The sequence below is a fragment of the Haliotis rubra genome, unplaced genomic scaffold (genome assembly GCF_003918875.1).
Source record: "Haliotis rubra isolate DU_JTF1 unplaced genomic scaffold, ASM391887v1 Scf103, whole genome shotgun sequence".
NCBI classification, from domain to species: Eukaryota; Metazoa; Mollusca; class Gastropoda; order Lepetellida; family Haliotidae; genus Haliotis; species Haliotis rubra.
In genome coordinates this window covers 468,237-487,681 of record NW_025764926.1, presented here as the reverse complement: position 1 = coordinate 487,681, position 19,445 = coordinate 468,237, and the positions used below count along the sequence as shown (strand labels likewise).

The 19,445-nt window shown below is 41.0% G+C and overlaps 2 protein-coding genes across 2 annotated transcripts; both read left to right on the top strand.

Moving 5' to 3' along the window:
- Positions 1-201: 201 nt before the first annotated feature.
- Positions 202-10,038, top strand: LOC124271974 (monomeric sarcosine oxidase-like). Its single transcript, XM_046707145.1, has 9 exons — positions 202-442; positions 1,703-1,769; positions 3,911-3,967; positions 4,715-4,846; positions 4,998-5,211; positions 5,891-6,057; positions 6,932-7,118; positions 8,102-8,235; positions 9,540-10,038. Exons 1-9 carry the CDS (start codon positions 343-345, stop codon positions 9,694-9,696), a joined length of 1,215 nt encoding a protein of 404 aa, XP_046563101.1. The 5' UTR covers positions 202-342; the 3' UTR covers positions 9,697-10,038.
- Positions 10,039-12,581: 2,543 nt separating this feature from the next.
- Positions 12,582-18,337, top strand: LOC124271929 (protein wech-like). Its single transcript, XM_046707108.1, has 3 exons — positions 12,582-12,607; positions 14,549-14,840; positions 15,580-18,337. Exons 2-3 carry the CDS (start codon positions 14,549-14,551, stop codon positions 17,214-17,216), a joined length of 1,929 nt encoding a protein of 642 aa, XP_046563064.1. The 5' UTR covers positions 12,582-12,607; the 3' UTR covers positions 17,217-18,337.
- Positions 18,338-19,445: the final 1,108 nt, after the last annotated feature.

Sequence of the window (19,445 nt, the reverse complement as noted above, 5' to 3'; positions counted from 1 at the left end):
TATCCTGAAAAACTCCAGGTATATAGGTTAGATACCTGTGACCGATGCCAGGGTGCCACACAGCATGCATATTCATGGATCAACACATCAGCAGAATTAAAGATAATTTATTCCACTGACGTCATTAAATATTACCAAGGACTTCACGTTCTACTGTATTATGGTTATATTGCATGGATAGTCACACACCTTCAGTTGTGGCAATTGGAGCAGTTAACACGTGTTTGGTAGATAAGACGAGTCATGTAGACTCACCGCAGTACAAACAGCAGTTGTTAGGTCGATCACGAGCACCGCGCCTGCAGGGTCTTCTCCACCTCTCTCCTAGACACAGATTGCACAATGGCTGCGACAAAGCGACAGTACTTTGAGTATATTGTCATTGGTTGTGGAGGAATCGGCAGCGGAGCACTGTACTGGTTGTCCAAACGGTCCAGCTCAGGTGAGATGTTTTATTATTCATTCTATTCTGCTCCCTTTAATGTGCAAGAACTCAGCAACTTGCGTACCTGTGTTTTCTAACAAGTATGTCTTAACATTTTTCAGTGGTATTATGTACATAGTCTCCTTTGCTGTATGTTAGGGGCATCATTAGCACTGTCGCCTACGAGTTGCGTCCCTTAGGCTTGACAGGAACCTGTGATCAGGGAGTCGACCAAGATTTTAGTTTGTCAGCACGATACCCGTGCTTGCGTGTTTCACCACTGTACAACACGTGCATCACCTCGGGTAGTCTGGCATACAGGCCCTGAAACAAATATACCCAATACTGGTCATCCAAGAGTAGTATATGTGGCAAGTCCAGATTACCACAGGTTCTGAAAAGTCTCAGGGCTAATTTCTGTCAAATATACCTCGGAGTTTTCTCTATACAATCTGTCACGCCACGATATAGCTGAAATACTGTAGCTGTAGCTGAAATACTACAGCTGCACCATACATGTGCTCCGTTCTTTTCACATACAATCCGACATATATTTACCTCTTGATGACGGGACTACTTTCTTACTTTCTATCAGTTTGCGTTATTCTCACTACGGTTTGCAGAGTAAAATCAGTAAAAAAGTATCTAATCCTCAGAATATTTGTCTCTCCTCAAATAATTTAAACTCTTAGAGTTTAAGAGTTAAAGAGTGCAAGACACTACTCACTGTAGTGAGGTAGTACAAATCTGTTCCATGAACATGGAAACCTTGCTGGTAACTAGAGATAAGGCAGTGAAACCTTCACCGCTGTTTGCATTAATATTTCTTGGGTGTTTCTTTTTCTGGAAAGATAGGGAAAATTTCGAAGGAAAAACGAAAGACAAAACAACATGAGTCAGCAGAAAAAGGTCACTTGCTCACTATCTTTATATATTAAGGTGGGGTGAAACGGTATACCGCGGTAATAGTAGAACAGCGGTATTTTGCCTTTAGTTCGGTATACCGTAATGCAATACAAAAATATCGGTATTTTCGGTTTTCGTATCATCATTTTATAAACCTTTTTAAACCGTTTCTAAAGTGTCAAGAAATCGAATCATTTTGTCAAAATCTATCTAGGTTTGGCTCTTGTTGTCAATTTTTCTGCGTTATGATCATATCTCATATACCGAAGCGAAACTGACCGAACCGAAGGCCTTGTACCGCAATACGTACCGTACCGTGGTAAGAGCGTACCGTTTCACCCCTATATTAAGGCAATGTATTTTATATTTCAGTCCTTGGTCTCGAGCAGTTTTCTCTCGGTCATGAACGAGGAGGCTCACAAGATGTATCAAGGATCATGTCAGTTTAGCGTTAACCAATAACTGAATTTACATAGATAATACTTTCATGCTCCTCAGTGTTATCATGTGTTACTGCTACACTGTTAGTCTGATAGTATGGTGGATCGTGGTATCAAGAACGAACACATAAAATGGCCCATGTGCACAAGAAAAACATTACGAATCATACACACTGTCAGTTTGATAATATGTCAGGCCGAAGACCGATGATTACAACACAGAGCATGAACCATGTACACTGCAAGTTTGACACTATGCTAGACTGATGGTGACAAGAAATTATAATCTGAAACATGTACATCGTTAGCTAACACATGTTTTATTTGGGATAACACGTTCTCAGTGGTTTTCGTTGATGGTTGGGTTCTAGAATCTGATTCTTTCCTGAGAAAGTGTAATCCCAAAATAACATGATACATTTTACCACTTTCTAAAAGACATTGTGTATTCATAGTTTTCGACTGTTTGGTTGGTTGAGTGAGTGAGTGAGTTAAGTTTTACGCCGCTTTTAGCAATATTCCAGCCAGATCACCAGGGGACACCAGAAATGGGCTTCACACATTGTACCCTTGTAGGGAATCGAACCCGGACCTTCGGCGTGATGAGTGAACGCTTTAACCACTAGGCTAGCCCACCGCCCCTCGACTGATTGGGATATCCACTTTACATATGCCAGAGGGATACACAGTGATCAAGGCTACCAGCTGCCAGGCTTCCATTTTTGAGGGAGTCACGGTGGCTAAGTGGCTTAGATTGCTGACTAATGTACGGGCAATTAGGTGCCTCCCTCTCAGAGTGTGGGTTCGAATCCCGGATGAAAGTAATATAGCCTGTACTGTACTGAGAAAGAGTAATCCTAAATATAACATATGTTACATTTGACCACTTTCTAAATGACATTGTGTATTCGTGTACACTGCTAATTTGATGATTTGCTAGACCGAGTTGTCGAGAAGCACTAACATGACAAACGTTCGCCGCCTTTGTGACAATATGCCAGACCAGTAGATAAAAGAAAAGATTACATGACAAACGTACGCTGCCTTTTTGAGAATATGCTAAACCAGTCAATATGGTTACAAGACAGAATACATGACAAACGTACACTGTTTGTTTGAGAATATGCTAGACCAGTCACTATGGTTACAAGAAAGATTACATGACAAACGTACACTTGTTTGAGAATATGCTAAACCAGTCAATATGGTTACAAGAAAGATTACATGACAAACGTACACTGTTTGTTTGAGAATATGCTAGACCAGTCACTATGGTTACAAGAAAGATTACATGACAAACGTACACTGTTTGTTTGAGAATATGCTAGACCAGTCACTATGGTTACAAGAAAGATTACATGACAAACGTACACTGCATTTTTGAGAATATGCTAAACCAGTCAATATGGTTACAAGACAGAATACATGACAAACGTACACTGTTTGTTTGAGAATATGCTAGACCAGTCACTATGGTTACAAGAAAGATTACATGACAAACGTACACAGCTTGTTTGAGAATATGCTAGACCAGTCACTATGGTTACAAGAAAGATTACATGACAAACGTACACTGTTTGTTTGAGAATATGCTAGACCAGTCACTATGGTTACAAGAAAGATTACATGACAAACGTACACTGCTTTTTGAGACTATGCTAAACCAGTCACTATGGTTACAAGACAGATTACATGACAAACGTACACTGTTTGTTTGACAGAATGATAGACCAGCCACTATGACAACAAGAAAGATTACATGACAAACGTACACTTATAGACCAGTGGTGTCAAACCTCAGTCATCGTGGAAGGAAGAAATCCTCGACTAATTCTCATTGTTGTCATTATTAAAGTAAACATTTTTGTGGATGAGTTCCATGAAGTTTCTTCCAGAGTGAAATTGAGGGGAGTGATTTAATCCTGACACACCGGCTGAAAGGTTTTGACTATGTTTTTGATTAGTGACATATTTTTTCTGACAATATACGCAGACGTATCTTTACTGTACCACGTCATATCATCGTCGACAGGTCATATAAATATACATCAACGAAACCGGAAGTGACATAGGTATCCACTTCACTTCCGGGTTTCAAGGAACATCTGTAATATATGTACAGTTCGCTGTTGTGTTACAGTCGCCTGACGCACCATGATGACCGCTACACCAAACTCGTCCCCGACACCTTCAAGGCGTAAGTGACAGTGCGTTGAGTGAGTGAGTGAGTGGGTGAGTGCAAACTTATGTCCCAGAAACACAATTATGACACCAGTATCAAACATCGCCTTGTTTGTTTTAAATAAGATGGTTTGTTTGTTGTTTAACGCCACACTCAGCAATATTCCAGCTATATGACGGCGGTCTGTAAATAATCGAGTCTGGACCAGGCAATCTAGTGATCAACATCATGAGCATCGATCTACGCAATTGGGATACGATGACATGTGTCAACCAAGTCAGCGAGCCTAACCACCCGATCCCGTTAGTCGCTTCTTTCAGAGTTATTGAAGGCTAATTCTTACCCGGATCTTCACGGGTGTTTTAATAAGCAACCATTCAACATGGGTTTATACTTTAGTTGCCCCTGTTTAGATCATTTTAATTTACCTTTTATGATCAAACTGATCGAAACTGAGTACCATACATATACTGAACGCAAAAAGTAAAGCAACTTGAATATTTTTTTGATATTTTGGGGGAAATGAAGTCACATAATTTCATAGACATATCTCCCCAAATAACAGCGATCTTTATTTCTTGGTGAGTATATTTATATTAACAAGAAACACTTTAGCAAGGTAGTTGTTATTACTTTTAGAGCGGTACATCAACAGTTGTGCACATGTGTAAGTTATAGTTAACAGAAAAGCAGGTCTTGCAGTGAACTTTCGGTGGCTACTTTTAGCATCATGTAATATATATTTATTTTGTTCGTGTATAGATGGGAACAGATAGAGCGCGAGTCCGGCCTGCAGGTTGTATGGATGACCGGGGGTCTGAGGCTGGCCAGGAAGGGACAGAGTGACGCACGTTTGGAGGCGTATGCTGTAGAAATGGACAGGAACAAAATCAGGTAGGTTGTACAGTGAAGCGGATGTCGTAACAAACTGGTTCTGATTGTAGGTGATTCTAGATTTCTTTTTAAAGGAAGCCAGCGAGCGAAACTCTTAAGCACACCGTATATACAAACTGATAGCTTTATATTCATGACATTTTCTCATCAGATATGACAGGCTGTCAAACCAGCAGCTGATGGCCCGCTACCCCCAGTTCACAGTGGGTCCAGATGTCGTGGCCTTGTACCAGGAACAGGCGGGCCTTGTGGACGCGGCCATGGGGAACGCTGTCCACATTCAGCTGGCCAGGGGTAACGGGGCTACAATCCTGGAGAACTGTCCCGCTACCAGGCTGACTAGGGCCAACAACGGCAACGTCATTGTACGTACTTTACATCACCAACCAAAACGTGATTGTACGTACTTTACATCACCAACATCAACGTCATTGTACGTACTTTACATCACCAGCATCAACGTCATTGCACGTACTTTACATCACCAGCATCAACGTCATTATACGTACTTTACATCAACGTCATTGTACGTGCTTTACACGTTCAACATCAGCGTCACTGTTCGGACATAAGCCATTGTGTAGTGCGGAAATACATATTTCACTGAACTTGAACAGGGCAATGGCATTGCATGTACTGATCTTGAAGGATATGAGAAATAATCTTCATATGCGATCCGTAACTGACCTCAAGGGACCACTTGTATCATTATCTCTTTGCGAATATTGGGGACGGCGAGGTAGCCCAGTGGTTAAAGCGTTCGCGTTCGATTCCCCACATGGCTACAATGAGTGAAGCCCATTTCTGATGTTCCCCCGACGTGATGTTGCTGGAATATTGCTAAAAGCGCCGTGAAACTAAATTCACTCACTCAGGGTTGCGTATATCATTGCAGGCACATTACACTACAGCCTCTAAAGAACACAATTTCAATCACCCATTCTGACAGATATAGGTGGATAACGTTAGCTATTTATTTGTTGAACAAGTAAATACATCAGCTTTTGTGTAAGACTGCTAAGTAAATACTTAATCGTAACGCAGGTTCACACAACGAAGGGCGTGTTCGAGTGCCGGAAGGTGGTGGTGACGGCAGGCGGTTGGCTCAACTCGGTTCTGGGGACGATCGGCGTCCACGTCCCCGTCACCGTCACACAGGAGCAGGTGACGTACTACGCCACGCCGCACATGAAGGAGTTCACCGAGAAAAAGTGAGCACATGATGTCTGAAGATAACAAAAAACCGTCTCTTCTATCAATGGTCAGACATTGTTTAATACCGGTAACACAGCCAGTTCAATTCCACTGATTTCTCCACCTCGACTTAACATGGATTAGAAACCAATGAAACCTCTATGCTTCATACGTAGAGGTGTGCAGAAGCATTCAAATAAACTACACGACTGTTGGTGAAGGGCGACTCCAGCTTCCCCTTTATGTCAAGCAGTATTCAGTGTTTCGTGGTCACATTTTATCATTTAAGCCACACCCAAACACGGTCTTCCTACACAAACTTCAGAGAGTTTACAACAATTTGTACATTCAAGAAATTCAAGGCCAATGTATAACCATCAAAAGGTGTTATGGTGGACATTTATATTTTTACGCTCAATAATGTGCAACGAAATACCCTGTTTTGACTTGTACCATATGGTTCCATAAACAGTTACTCAGCAGGGCCCGATCTGCGAAACGTTCATAGCACTACGTCATTCGAAATCCTATGGGGCGGTGGGGTAGTCTAGTGGTTAAAGCGTTGGCTCGTCACGCCGGAGACCCGGGTTCGAATCCCCACATGGGTACAATGAGTGAAGCCCATTTCTGGTGTCCCCCGCCGTGATATTGCAGGAATATTGCATAAAGCGGCGTAAAACCAAACTCAGTCAGTCAGTCGTAATCCTATAATACACTATATAGTAACGATAGTTTGTAACGCTTCGGACACTTTGTGGGTCGGGACAAACACACATACGTACATACGTACATATTGGCACCGTCAATGATGTTAACAATGTTTTCATGCTCATCATTACTATGTTAAAACTTGATTACAAATTGAAACCCTCAAAATCTTTCTTTTGATAGGTTCCCCATCTGGATTTTTCACTGCCCACAGTACGACTTCTACGCCCTCCCCATCCACGGCAACACGGGGACGAAGATCGGGATCGACGTTGGAGGTAACGTTGTCACCGCCGACACGAGGACCTTTGAACCGGAACCTGCTCGAGAGCGGGTCTGTACTGAGCTCCTGCAGGAGATTTGTCCCAAGGTAGGTGGAGGGCCTTCGGTGAAATGTACATTAATTATAAGCCATTAAGAACATGAAACAATGTTTATGAAGAATAGCCGTTAAAAAGAGATTGTGCCTGAATAAAGATAAAAGAATACACAACCAACTTTAAGGTTGAACTTGGAAAGGAATCAATTATGTAAAAACGGCATTCGTTATATTTTGTGTTGTTTCTTTTTTGTTGTTGTTGTTGTTGTTGTGTGTTTTGCTTTTTTGTTCTATAACGTAATACTTAGCGAAATGCCAGCTCTCTGTAAATATTTGAGTCTGGATTAGACAACCCAGTGATTAAGCATTGATATACGCACTTGGGACAGTCAAGTCAGCCAGTCTGACCACCTGATCTCAATAGTTGTCGCCTGCCACTCATATTGGTTGCTGGAGATCAATTCTGTTTTTTGAAATACAAGAAATAAGTTTGCTAGGCGATTGTTTAAAAATCCCTCGTTTCAGCACCCCGTCGTTTAAACTACCGAATCAATTAGGTGATCGTATTCCGAGATGTTTATCTAAAAGGGGTGTTTTCTCAGTCTATATGGCGTATGTTAGGCTATGTACACTTATCTCGTTCTGATATTCATACAGTTGATACAGATGCCATTGGAAATGTTATCTATTTCTTGCCTGAACTTTTCTCAGTCAGATTTACTGTTATTGTTCCTGTAACTTAAGAGAGAGTGAGTGAGTGAGGGACACCAGAAATGGGCTTCACACATTGTACCCATGTGGGGAATCGAACCCTGGTCTTCGGCGTGACGTGCAAACGCTTTAACCACCAGCCTACCCCATCGCCCCTGTAACTTAAGAGCTTGTATCCTAAAGTGAAAACTTTACACAATGACCGTTGAGTGTATCCAGTGTCATGCCTGTTTCACATTGATTCTGTGACACTTCGCGTCTTCAAGCGGTAACTCTACGCCTGAACATTAATTTACATCCTGATTTGTACTTCGTGTTTACAGTTTCTGGGACCAATTCTCCAGACCAAAACCTGCCTGTACACCATCCCCCCGGACAGAGACTTCCTGGTCGACACATGCGCATACAAGGGCTGGTCTGACGTCATCGTTTGTTGTGGAGCTGGACATGCGTACAAGTGAGCACTCCTTGGAATGCATTTCCTTCAGGGGTAGTGACAGTATTTAGGATTATATTCAGGCACATTCTGTACGTAATGCCTGTTCTGTATGATGTTTTGTTTTAAACATGTTTTATTGTCCAAAAGACAAAGGGATTTAAATACAGTTAAGCATAATATTGCATAATGAGAATGAAAAACGTGTAATGGAAGCTTGACATTGTGGAAATACCTATACATATACAGTATTGATGTACAGGATATATACATCATACAATGTGTTGGAATTTGAAACGTGTGCATCTCATACATGAGTGAAAAACGTGTAAATATTGTGGAAATACTACACAGTTTATTACTTATATATACATTGAACTATGATTAACAGGTTGGAGACAATAATGTAATGCTAGCAGCTGAATCAGACAAGAATATATGTTTATTCAGCAAATCATTCAGATTAGGATCACTGATTGTTTGTCCTCTGTGATGTGTAGGTAAAGTCACCAATGTGACCAATGTATTTGTTACCTTTGTGACAATACGACCAAGAGCCACCGACTATGTGAATGACGTCATGTTATATGTAACTCTCTACTGAAACTTGCGTTCATACTTCAGTGTAGGCACATGTCATTTCCTATGCAACACTATTTGCCGAGCGAGTGATGTCTGACTCCTTATATAAATTACATAAGCTATAGCGACATAATATTGGTTGAATCAGACTGAATTGAATCATGTCCTCAATTCAATTTTTCCATAAATGAAAACCTTGGACATGCAATCAATCGTTTCAGTAATCTTTTCGTTTATTTCAGTTTGAGATTTTAGACGAACTGTTATTGTCAATACATGCCCGTGTGGTGCGTGGGGGTTGGGTAGAGGCTCGGGCTCATATACATGATAATTACAGTGATACATATGTAATGGTGGTAAAATGTTCATATTTTAATGAATAAGTGTGTTGGATTATTCAGCATATCTTTTGTATTATCCACAAAAGTTTAATACAGTCGGACCATGTTTTCTCGAATGTCCATATATTTGGAACCCATTTTCCGACCGTCTTGCTATTTATCTACATATAGATTTGACAGCCGAACTCCAGATTTTACATATCTCTTTTTCGAACCTTTGAATCGGTCCCAAGATCCACACATGTATGTCTAAATTTCTAAAGGATAGAATGATTTTGTAATTACAAAATGGTTCAATGTCTGTAACATAAGATATTTTTTGAAAATCAAACAGATGATACTGACAGGTATTGTTAATTCTGTTCCTCAGTTTATAACTGGCTGTTCGTTTGTTTTTTTCAGATTTGCAAGTCTGCTTGGTAAGATCCTAAGCGAACTCGCCGTTGACGGCCGAACCCAGTATGACATCAGTCAGTTCAACATCACCAGAGACGCCATCCAGGACCCCACCTTCAAACCAACGTTTTCCTTATGGAGTGGTGTTGAGGCGAAACTGTAGACTGTGCTTGCTTTCCGTTCGTCATCCGACACACAGTTACTACAGCATTCTTCGATATATATTTACATAGAGTTTAGATTATACTTTCTGGAAAAGAATCATGATTCAGTGAAGGAAATATTGTCTTTTTGTTTCTTGCTTTTGATATGAATACGTCACATGATATTTGTAATCCCCTATGTTGGAAATGAAAATGGATTTCAGCATTGTTGAAACCGGAATTACACAACTGATTATAAAATCACCAAAGGCTAAGTAGTTCTCACCATTGTTATTGTAATAACTTTTACTTTATCTTCAAATTGAGGCTGTGTTTTCAAATAAACAGTTTTATGCCTTGTCCATCATGGTGTTCTCATGGACCTTTACAACACTTCCCCAGTTCCGGTTTGAGAGCGAGGCTTTGGTTGCATAAAGACGATACTGGATAGTAGATGGTCCACGTGACGCAAACGGGTCATGTGATAACAACTTGGCAATCACTGTTCTATCAGGGCGCTATGTACATTATGAATGCAACGCCTTTCATTTTTATCATTGAAAAAATACTTGTTGACATATAAAAAATAGGGGAACCTGAACTTTCAATTTGGATAGGAAGTATAAGCTCCCTGATCAGCACCCCTAACACAACGCATGGCATGCACGTACACAACGCAGTAGCCCCATACACCTGCATGGGGTGTCATTCTTGATTTTGACGGTTTTCAAGAGGGTCGATAAATCACTGTAGACCATTAATTTTGACAATCAACTTGCATCACACAGTGTTTAATGTTTCATTCTAGGCGTTTGGTTTTTTTTTCTTTTTTCTTTTTTTTTTTTTTTCTAAAGGAAAACCATACACATGCAAGTTTCACGTCTTGCACCAATCATCGATCAAGAGCCAATCATCGATCAAGAACCAATCATCGATGAAGAGCCAATCATCGATCAAGAGCCAATCATCGATCAAGAGCCAATCATCGATCAAGAGCGCTTACTGAACAAAAAACTATGGTCATAAGGAAGTGGTGATGCACTCTCAAAACGTTCATTATTATCATATCAACATTTTTTATTGACTCCGATATATATACCATTGATTGATTCCGATAAATCTCCCATTTTTTTCAATCGTAAATTAAAGATGAAGTCCCCAACCATTTTAAGAGTATAATTCAGCAAGTGACACTCATCCCCCTCTCTACCATTCAACGCTTCAAAGCTTAAGTGAGGAACTGAATATTGTAACCTTGATCAAACAGCCTCTGAGAAAGTGTCGAGACGCTCTTTGAAATCTTTGAAATGATACCAAACGGCACATATAATATTATATATAATTATAGTATAATCATTGTATCAGATCCCTTGGGATTTTACAACTCTTGCAGCCACTAGGCACACCGAGTTAATATGGTTTTCCCATCCTTACGATGGTATCCATTCACAGCTAGGTGGACTGGCACACATAGTAACAGTACTTTGTCTAAGTTTACTGCACGTTGCTGTACCCGCAACTAGGTGTTTGCAAATACATGTGACCGCCATCTGGTCATTTACCATCGGATTCGTGGTTTTTTTAAAGTGCACTGGGTTGTGTACTGTACACTAGGGGTTGTGACAACACTGAAAGAGTTGACTCCAAGGTTTTTACACCCGGTCACAGGTAGGCTCGATCCCGGCACCTCGAGCTCGCTTGTTCACTAACCCAGCGCCTTAGACAGCTCGTCCACCACGTCCCTATATCTGACATATTGTTTTCCCAGTTAAAGTAGATGACAATTCACGAACTGTCAAGACCCATTGAAGAAAGATATTTAACTGTATGCACTTCTGTGTGAAAATGAGTGAAAATGGTAACGTCATCGCTGCCATTTTGACTGTCAACGTATCCATCTGTGAGCTTCATCAGCGACATTGTTTTGGTAGATACTGGAGTCATAATTCACGTTCATGTACAATATGAGAGAACTGACTGCCTGCTTCATGTTGAACACGTATTTCTGTCTCGTGAATGAATTAGACAGGGGTTATTTTCAGTATAGATAATAATGCAAATAGGCATATAGGTGGACTCAGATGGAATCTGTTGGGTGTTTTGAATGGAACTATGAGAGTTAAGATTCAGGAGCAGCATACACATAGGTCACCTCCAGTTAATGCCTGAATCGCGTGTAGTTACAATGTGTGTTCCAAGATTGAATGTGGGTCATCGTGCCCCGGTTGGTTGATGCCCGTGCTATCTGCCACTGGTCCATAGTTCACAAGCTTTATCAGTTAAATCAATCTGTTAACTGTGCAAGTGGACTCATCTTTAGCTCTTACGACATTGTGCTACTAAAAGCTAAGACTCTGTAGAAAAACGATGCTACATGTGTTTTACAAGATAACAATTTCCAGTTAAATTTGATATGGATTTGACCCGCTGGGCTTTGTACGAACTATAGTTTCATTTGTATGTAAAGGCTTAACACTGCCCAGAAAACAGTACACTGGGCTCGCCAGTAGTAAATAATTGCCAGATATTGAATCCTTCTCTGTAACTAAATCATGTTACCTTTGTTTTGCATGTGTAAGACACATACCTATTAAAAGACTTACTGAGCTCAAAGGAGGAAAAACTGTTTTTGTGCCATTTGTCATTTCGGTACACATTTAATTATATATATTTTTAAGTGAGGATATAAGTGGTTTTACCATCACACCATTTTCTGTGAAGGAACAACAGCTGTGAACCTTTTTATGAATTGATGAAATTAGTGATGACACCAGGTGTTTCGCGAAATGGACAGACATGACATACGTATTGTCTATATCAACTCAGTCGGCGATTTCACGTTATCAGTTTCCTTCCGCATTCTACTGGAAGGGAGGCAACTCTTTCTGTCACACACCCTGGTAGTCAGGTGACAGGGACAGCTTGGTCGAGGTAGGTTGTTGCAGACACTCTCGGTGTGACAGTAATAATCACACAGGCGTACACAGCTGATACGTCATACCATGACACAGACACAGAATGACACACTCATTTACACTCCATGGCCACACACAGAACTAACAAAACCACACTCAATGTATGACTGTGTTTGTTTGTATTCGATCTCTCCTAGTCACCTCTGTCAGGACACAGAGATATTCGCATCGTAAAAGATAATTTGTGTATTAGTGGAATTAAATTAAAGATCAAACGGTTTATGTCGCAACTTTCTAAAATGTTATGCATATGATATTTTAAAATGACTCGTTTGATAAAATCTATACCTGTAATAAACAACACTTGTGCTATCGCCAACTGATAATGAAGTGACGTCGTCACGTGGTATCCACATGATTACGCTTGATTCAACTGCGCCATACATTTCATATGCATACACCACCTGAGAAAGCTTTGAAACAAGCCATTAATACAGCGACAAAGATATTTTCCTAGCTACATATATGAGCTTGAGAGAAGAGGGAAAACAGAAAAAGCAAAGCAAAATCGTCATCCTCAACAGCAGCATATCATCATCATCATCATCTTTGTTTTCAAGGCTAAATGACCCATTATTCATACAAAAAATACAGAAAGATATGCATAGGCGCATTAGAATTACCAGACGTTAATACAGCGACAAAGAGGTCGAGCGTCCAAGAGATTGCAACGGTATTTTCCTAGCGACATATATGAGCTTGAAAGAAGTGGGAACACAGAAAAAAACAAAATAATAATCATCATCATCATCATCTTCATTGTTTTCAAGGCTAAATGACCCATTATTCATACAAGTATACATGTAAAGCTTAATTCATCTAATGTAAAGCTTAATTCATCACATCAATAATTTTACCGAGTGACATCCGCATGTTGATCCGACGTGTCTGATCACGTCCTGCCTCAGCACAGGTGAGGTAATGTCTAACAAGCGATCTATTGTAGTATGCCTTGAATGTCCGAATTATTCCTGCATCCATCGGTTGAATATGAGACGTGGTATTTGGTCACATTTCGCAAAGTTAGCGAAGCACACTTTCGACTTGCAGCATTGTCGTAAAGCAAAATCACTTTTAGTCCACGTGACCGGATCTGTCTGTCAAAGTACATTAACCAATCACAAAACAGCTCACTTGTCATCCACGCCTTTGTATTGTGGTGTCAATCAAAGTGTAAATGTACAGTATCTTCAGTCGGGAGCTTTTTTATGTCTAATTAAAACAACAACCCAGTTGGCCAGTTATTTAAGTAAACATCGCCGGGCGGTGTTGTTACGGTTCGTCAACACGACTTACAGCGTCCGGACTGTGAAGCAATTTACTGTTTATTTTACTGATTGGTGACAGCTACTTACCGTCCGGTTCCGGAAACCGAATTTCCGGATTATCGAGGCAAATTATATAGGCATAGATTGGTAACAAGCTGAAATCGCCCGGGAGACGAGACATCCGGATTATCGGAGTCCGGACTAACGGGGCTTCACTGTACATGTTATTCTTATACACCTGTTAAAGTCTTGGGAAAATTCGTGTTTGGACATCTACATTCCGTACATATGAATAGGTTCGTTGGCACTTTAAGATTTCTGAGAGTATTTGGCAGTGTCTTGACATACCATGACAGATAACGTACAGTCAAATACCGTTGATATGTCGAAATTACGATTGTCTCGAAGTGAAAGCTTGGCAACTTCGTATTACATCTTTATCATTTTCAGCTTGAGTCGAAACTAGGATAACTAGTGGTATTTACCTTGGTCCCTCTTACTTCGACACAACGGTGTTCAACTGTAGTGTGTACTTATCTCGGTCCCTCTGACTTCGATACAACAGTGTTCAACTGTATATCATCGGGTACTTACCTACACATTGCATCTGCTTGGTTATATCCTTCCAGATGGCGACCTCCCAGAAGCTGACCGAACACTTCCTGACGTGTACAATATGTACAGAGGTTTTTGTCAATCCCTGTACACTTGTGTGTTATCACACTTTCTGTCGGAAATGTGTCATCAACTACACCAAAACTAGACCTGAAGCCGACAATGCCAAGTCTCTCATCTGCCCTTTCTGCAGCAAGATGACGAAAGTGTCTGACCCTGAGAAACCAGTGGAGGAATGGGCAGATGACGTCAAGCCAAGCTTTGTCATGCAGGGACTTTTGGACTCGTTTGGTCCGGAATCCAAGGGTATACATACATATAGTTGCTTTGCATTCGTAACTACTCGCCTCTTTCCGTGACCTACAAGAAGACTCGTACCCCTATCGTACGCCATTACTGCCAAGAATCGTGGCAAACCAATCAAATCGCACGTAGTAAAACGCATTTCGAAGCATAAAAATGGCGGCATCGTTGAACCTTGAAACTTCGGTAACTATGCAGAGCACAATTTAAAATAAACTTTGAGCTAAAGGATCAGCAACTTTCAACACTGAAACATACTTACAAAGGAAATGACTGTATAGTTGTTTTGTCCACGGAATATAGCTATAGGGTATTCTTGGAGTAGCCATGTTTGGAACTTCATAGTTATCTTTCCTTGGTACTAGTACTAGACTATTTTCATCTCGGTGCCCGTTTGTGCTTAGACAGAGCCTAGTCGTAAACATGGCCACGAGAGGGAATGACACGAGTAGTTACGAATGGTTGCTTTGGACAAAATTCACACTCACGTTTGCTGCAATTCTGATCGAAGATGTAGCTGTGCTTGCCTTTGTATCTGTGCTTGTTAGAAATTAGTGTATAAACTGAGTGAGTGATTTGGAGTGCATTACGTGATCAAACAGTCTGAAGTTATTACATTTAGTTGATGTAAGTGATATGTAACAATTACTATCAGGTTGTGTTTGGATGTTGTGAAAGTTGTCGAATAAATTCGTGTATCATTTGTGTTAAAATACTTCCTAATTCTACCAATGCTTTCCAGATACAACCTTCTGTGCATTCTGTAAAGAGGGACGGGAGACAACGCCAGCTGTTGTTTGGTGTTCTTTCTGCGATGACGCACTATGTGGGAAATGTGTCAGAGTGCACAGTCGCATCCCAGCTACACGTCACCATGACGTCACTGACCTTTACGGGGAGGCCAAGGTCAAAAGAAAGCGAAAGGTCATGTGCAAGGAACACAAGCAGGAATGCGTGGAGTTTCTGTGTGAGGATTGCGAGAAGATGGTTTGTCACAAATGTTGCATCATGTATCACAGGAAGTGTGATTCCGTTGTCACAATCGAGTCACAGATCGAGAACATGAAAACAGAACTCAAGAAGAAGAGAAAGACTTTATCAAAGAAGCAAGTAGACACGAAATTAAAAATTGATGAACTGAAGTCAACTGTACCTAAAGAAACGTCTCGATACGCTCAAATGGAAGAAGACATAATGTCTGTAACACAGGAAGCCATACAACAGATCATGTTTAAGAGAAAGCAACTTCTGGATAATCTCAAAGGGATGTCAGACATCCACATCGGACAACTGAAAGCAAGTGTAAAATCAAGAGGGTTTTCATTACAGATGTACCAACAGCAGACTGAGCTGATAGACCAGGCTCTACAATCTGAATGTGACATGGATGTGTATGAGATGTATCAGGGCTGTGAGGAAGGTGGTGTGGAGGCTGTTGGGGACGCAGAGGATGGAAGAATGGTCAGGGTCACATTCAGACATGACATTGAGAAGCTGAGTAAAGCGCTGGGGGATCTACAGCTGGGTGCGATAGACGTCCTGCGTGATGGCGATGTGGACCTAACGGCTGATCCAGTGCTACAAGACACCATTACAGTCAGATTAGCAGGAGAACCACGTGCAGCACGGATAGCTGACTTGACCGTGATGATGGTGGATGGTACAGATACAGTTGTAGTCACAGATCCTGTGAACGAAAGTGTAAAGTCATTTTACACCAGGAACAATCAACCATGTCACAGTAGGCTAAGTCTAACAAACTTTCCGTATGGTCTGACTCAGCTGCCACACAACCAGGTGGCTGTAACAGTTCCACGTAAAAACAAGATTGTAAAACTAGGAGTCAACCCGGACCTGGAACTGCTGTCAACCATCACAACCGCTAAACAGTACTGGGATACAACATATGTGAACCCGTCAACACTCGCAGCAAGCTCCTTGGTTCCTCCCTGTGTAGATATCCTTGGTATGAAAGGAAGCGTGCTGAAGTCATTCAATCCTCATGACAATGGTAACATCTTTCGGTATCCCGCCAACCTTTGCACCACAAATACAGGACACATCCTGGTGTCTGACAGGGCATCCAAGGGTGTCGCGTGTCTGACCCCCAAGGGCGAGACGGTGTTCCACTACAGACCTACTGGAGACACAGCATTGAAGGAGCCACGTGGTATCACAAGTACCAGCAGGGGTGACATCCTGGTGACAGACTCCTCCTTAAACAGAGTCATTCATCTGACTAAGTCGGGAGAGTTTGTAAGAAACATACTGACAGATGAGGACGGTATTCAAGATCCAGTAGGAGTTGATATAGATGGACGTGGTCGGGTGTATGTTGGCCTGTATAATCTTGGAATTGTAAAGATGTACATGTGTTGACAATGGCCATAGTCGCAGTAATTGTACACATGGAATAGCGTGGAAGGACGTGGTATAGATGTATGTCTGGACACGGACAATATTTGAAAGCTCAAATATACACATTTAAAACAATAATCCATAAACCCATCAATCCTCTCAATGCTACTACAGGAGAGCAGCATAATGACATCCCCAAATAAGACTTGCAATAATTATTCAACAAGTCGGATTTACGTGTCATTTGAATTATGTATGGAATGCATTTATTCACAGCTTTCTAAATATATAATCTTCAATTAGTTTATATACCTTTAAACGAAACGCCCGCGAATCAAAATGTGTTCGCCAAATTTCTCGGCACACAGCCACAAATAACGGCCATTGTTGACTTAAGGTACATCACGTCGAGTGGTACCCAGTCTAACATTTTCTTCATAATGAAATTATTTTAAATAATTTGATCAATATTTTTTGTTCTTGGGTGAAGAGAAAACACTGAAGTTTCCCATTTTTGAAGCTTTATATTTACGACGTACTTCTGTTGATGGACTGAAGTCCCCATAATTTCAGTAGTATATATCTACGAGATAAACCAGCCGGGGCACATGTCAAATGCTCAGTCAAAATGACAAACTTATACAATCGAAATGTTTCTCTGTGGGGGTAAAAATTCTGTCCCACTCTGTGGGTCCAAAAAGTTTTGTTTTCATTACTTGTAAGTAGTGGAGCCTCTGCACATCCACGCAGTAGTCGTAATTCTAAAATAACAACTGAATTATTTGATCTATCGATCAATTGATTGGTTTGTGTATATATTTCGTATTTTGCCCTATGGAATGGAATGGGTTGTATATATATGACTGAACGGATTGAAGACAGAATTGTTCACATACAATTAGTTGATATATCTACAATATATTTTGACATGAATACACGTAGGTCACCTCTATCAAATGTTTCAACCGTGTGTAGCTACAATGTGTGTTCCTTGACTGAATGTGGGTCATCGTGCCCCGGTTAGTTGGTGCTCGTGCTATCTGCCACTTGTTCCATAGTTCACAAGCTTTATCAGTTAAATCAATTTGTTAACTGTGCAAGTGGACTCATCTTCAGTTCTTGAAATGAAAGCTAATACTGTATACCCTTGTGCTTTACAAGATAATGATTTCCAATTAAATCTGATATGGACTTGCGCCTCTGGGCTTTGTACGAAGTATAGTTTCATGTGTATGTAAAGGCTTAACACAGCCCAGACAACATGACACTGGCTGGGCTCGCCATTAATAATTGATTGCCAGATATTAAATCAACGCGTCACAATTTAATTCTGGACTCACAAAAGTCCAGAAACTCTCCGCACTGTGGGCACTTTCTGACAAGTGATTTGACCAAATGAAACATGCAGTTCTTATGAATATATGCAAAGGATGAAAAAATGAAAAAAAATGTTATCGAAAACTTGAAATTTAAACTCTCCGACGTCCGCGCCCACCTCTCAACCTCGCTCAGCCTGCCTTGCCCCCCTCAATGCTCCCATACCACCCCTTCACCCCACCCACCCTAGAAGGACTTACATGGTCCCTTCATACGTTGGCGATTGTGCACAAATTTAGCCATCTCTTAAAAACACAAGTATCCTACTATTATAAACCTGGTATATCTAAATTTACTTCAGATGTTTTGAGACTTACGTACCCTCTCAAGAAGACAAAACTGTGAAACCCGTGAAGGTCCGGGTTAGAATTGGCCTTCAGTAACCAATGCTTATTGTAAGAGGCAACTAACGGGATCGGGTGGTCAGGCTCGCTGGCTTGGTTGACACATGTCATCGGTTCCCTATTGCGCTGATCGATGCTCATGCTGTTGATCACTGGATTGTCTGGTCCAGGCTCGATTATTTACAGACCGCTGCCATATATTTGGAATATTGCTGAGTGTGGCGTAAAACTAAACTCACTCATCCAACTGCTCAGATCGATGCTCATGCTGTTGATCACTGGATCGTCTGGTCCAGACTCGATTATTTACAGACCGCCTTAATATAGCTGGAATATTGTTGAGTGCAGCCTAAAACTAAACTCACTCGCTCACTCACTCCAAACTGTGAAAATTAGGAACACCTCTCGCTACCAACAATGTCAACAAGAACATAATGGAGTCCCTGCATCAATACATCCATAAATTATTCCAATATCTGTACACAAATAATGAAATGTAACTGCAAGTTCAAGGTTCCTAAGCACGTAC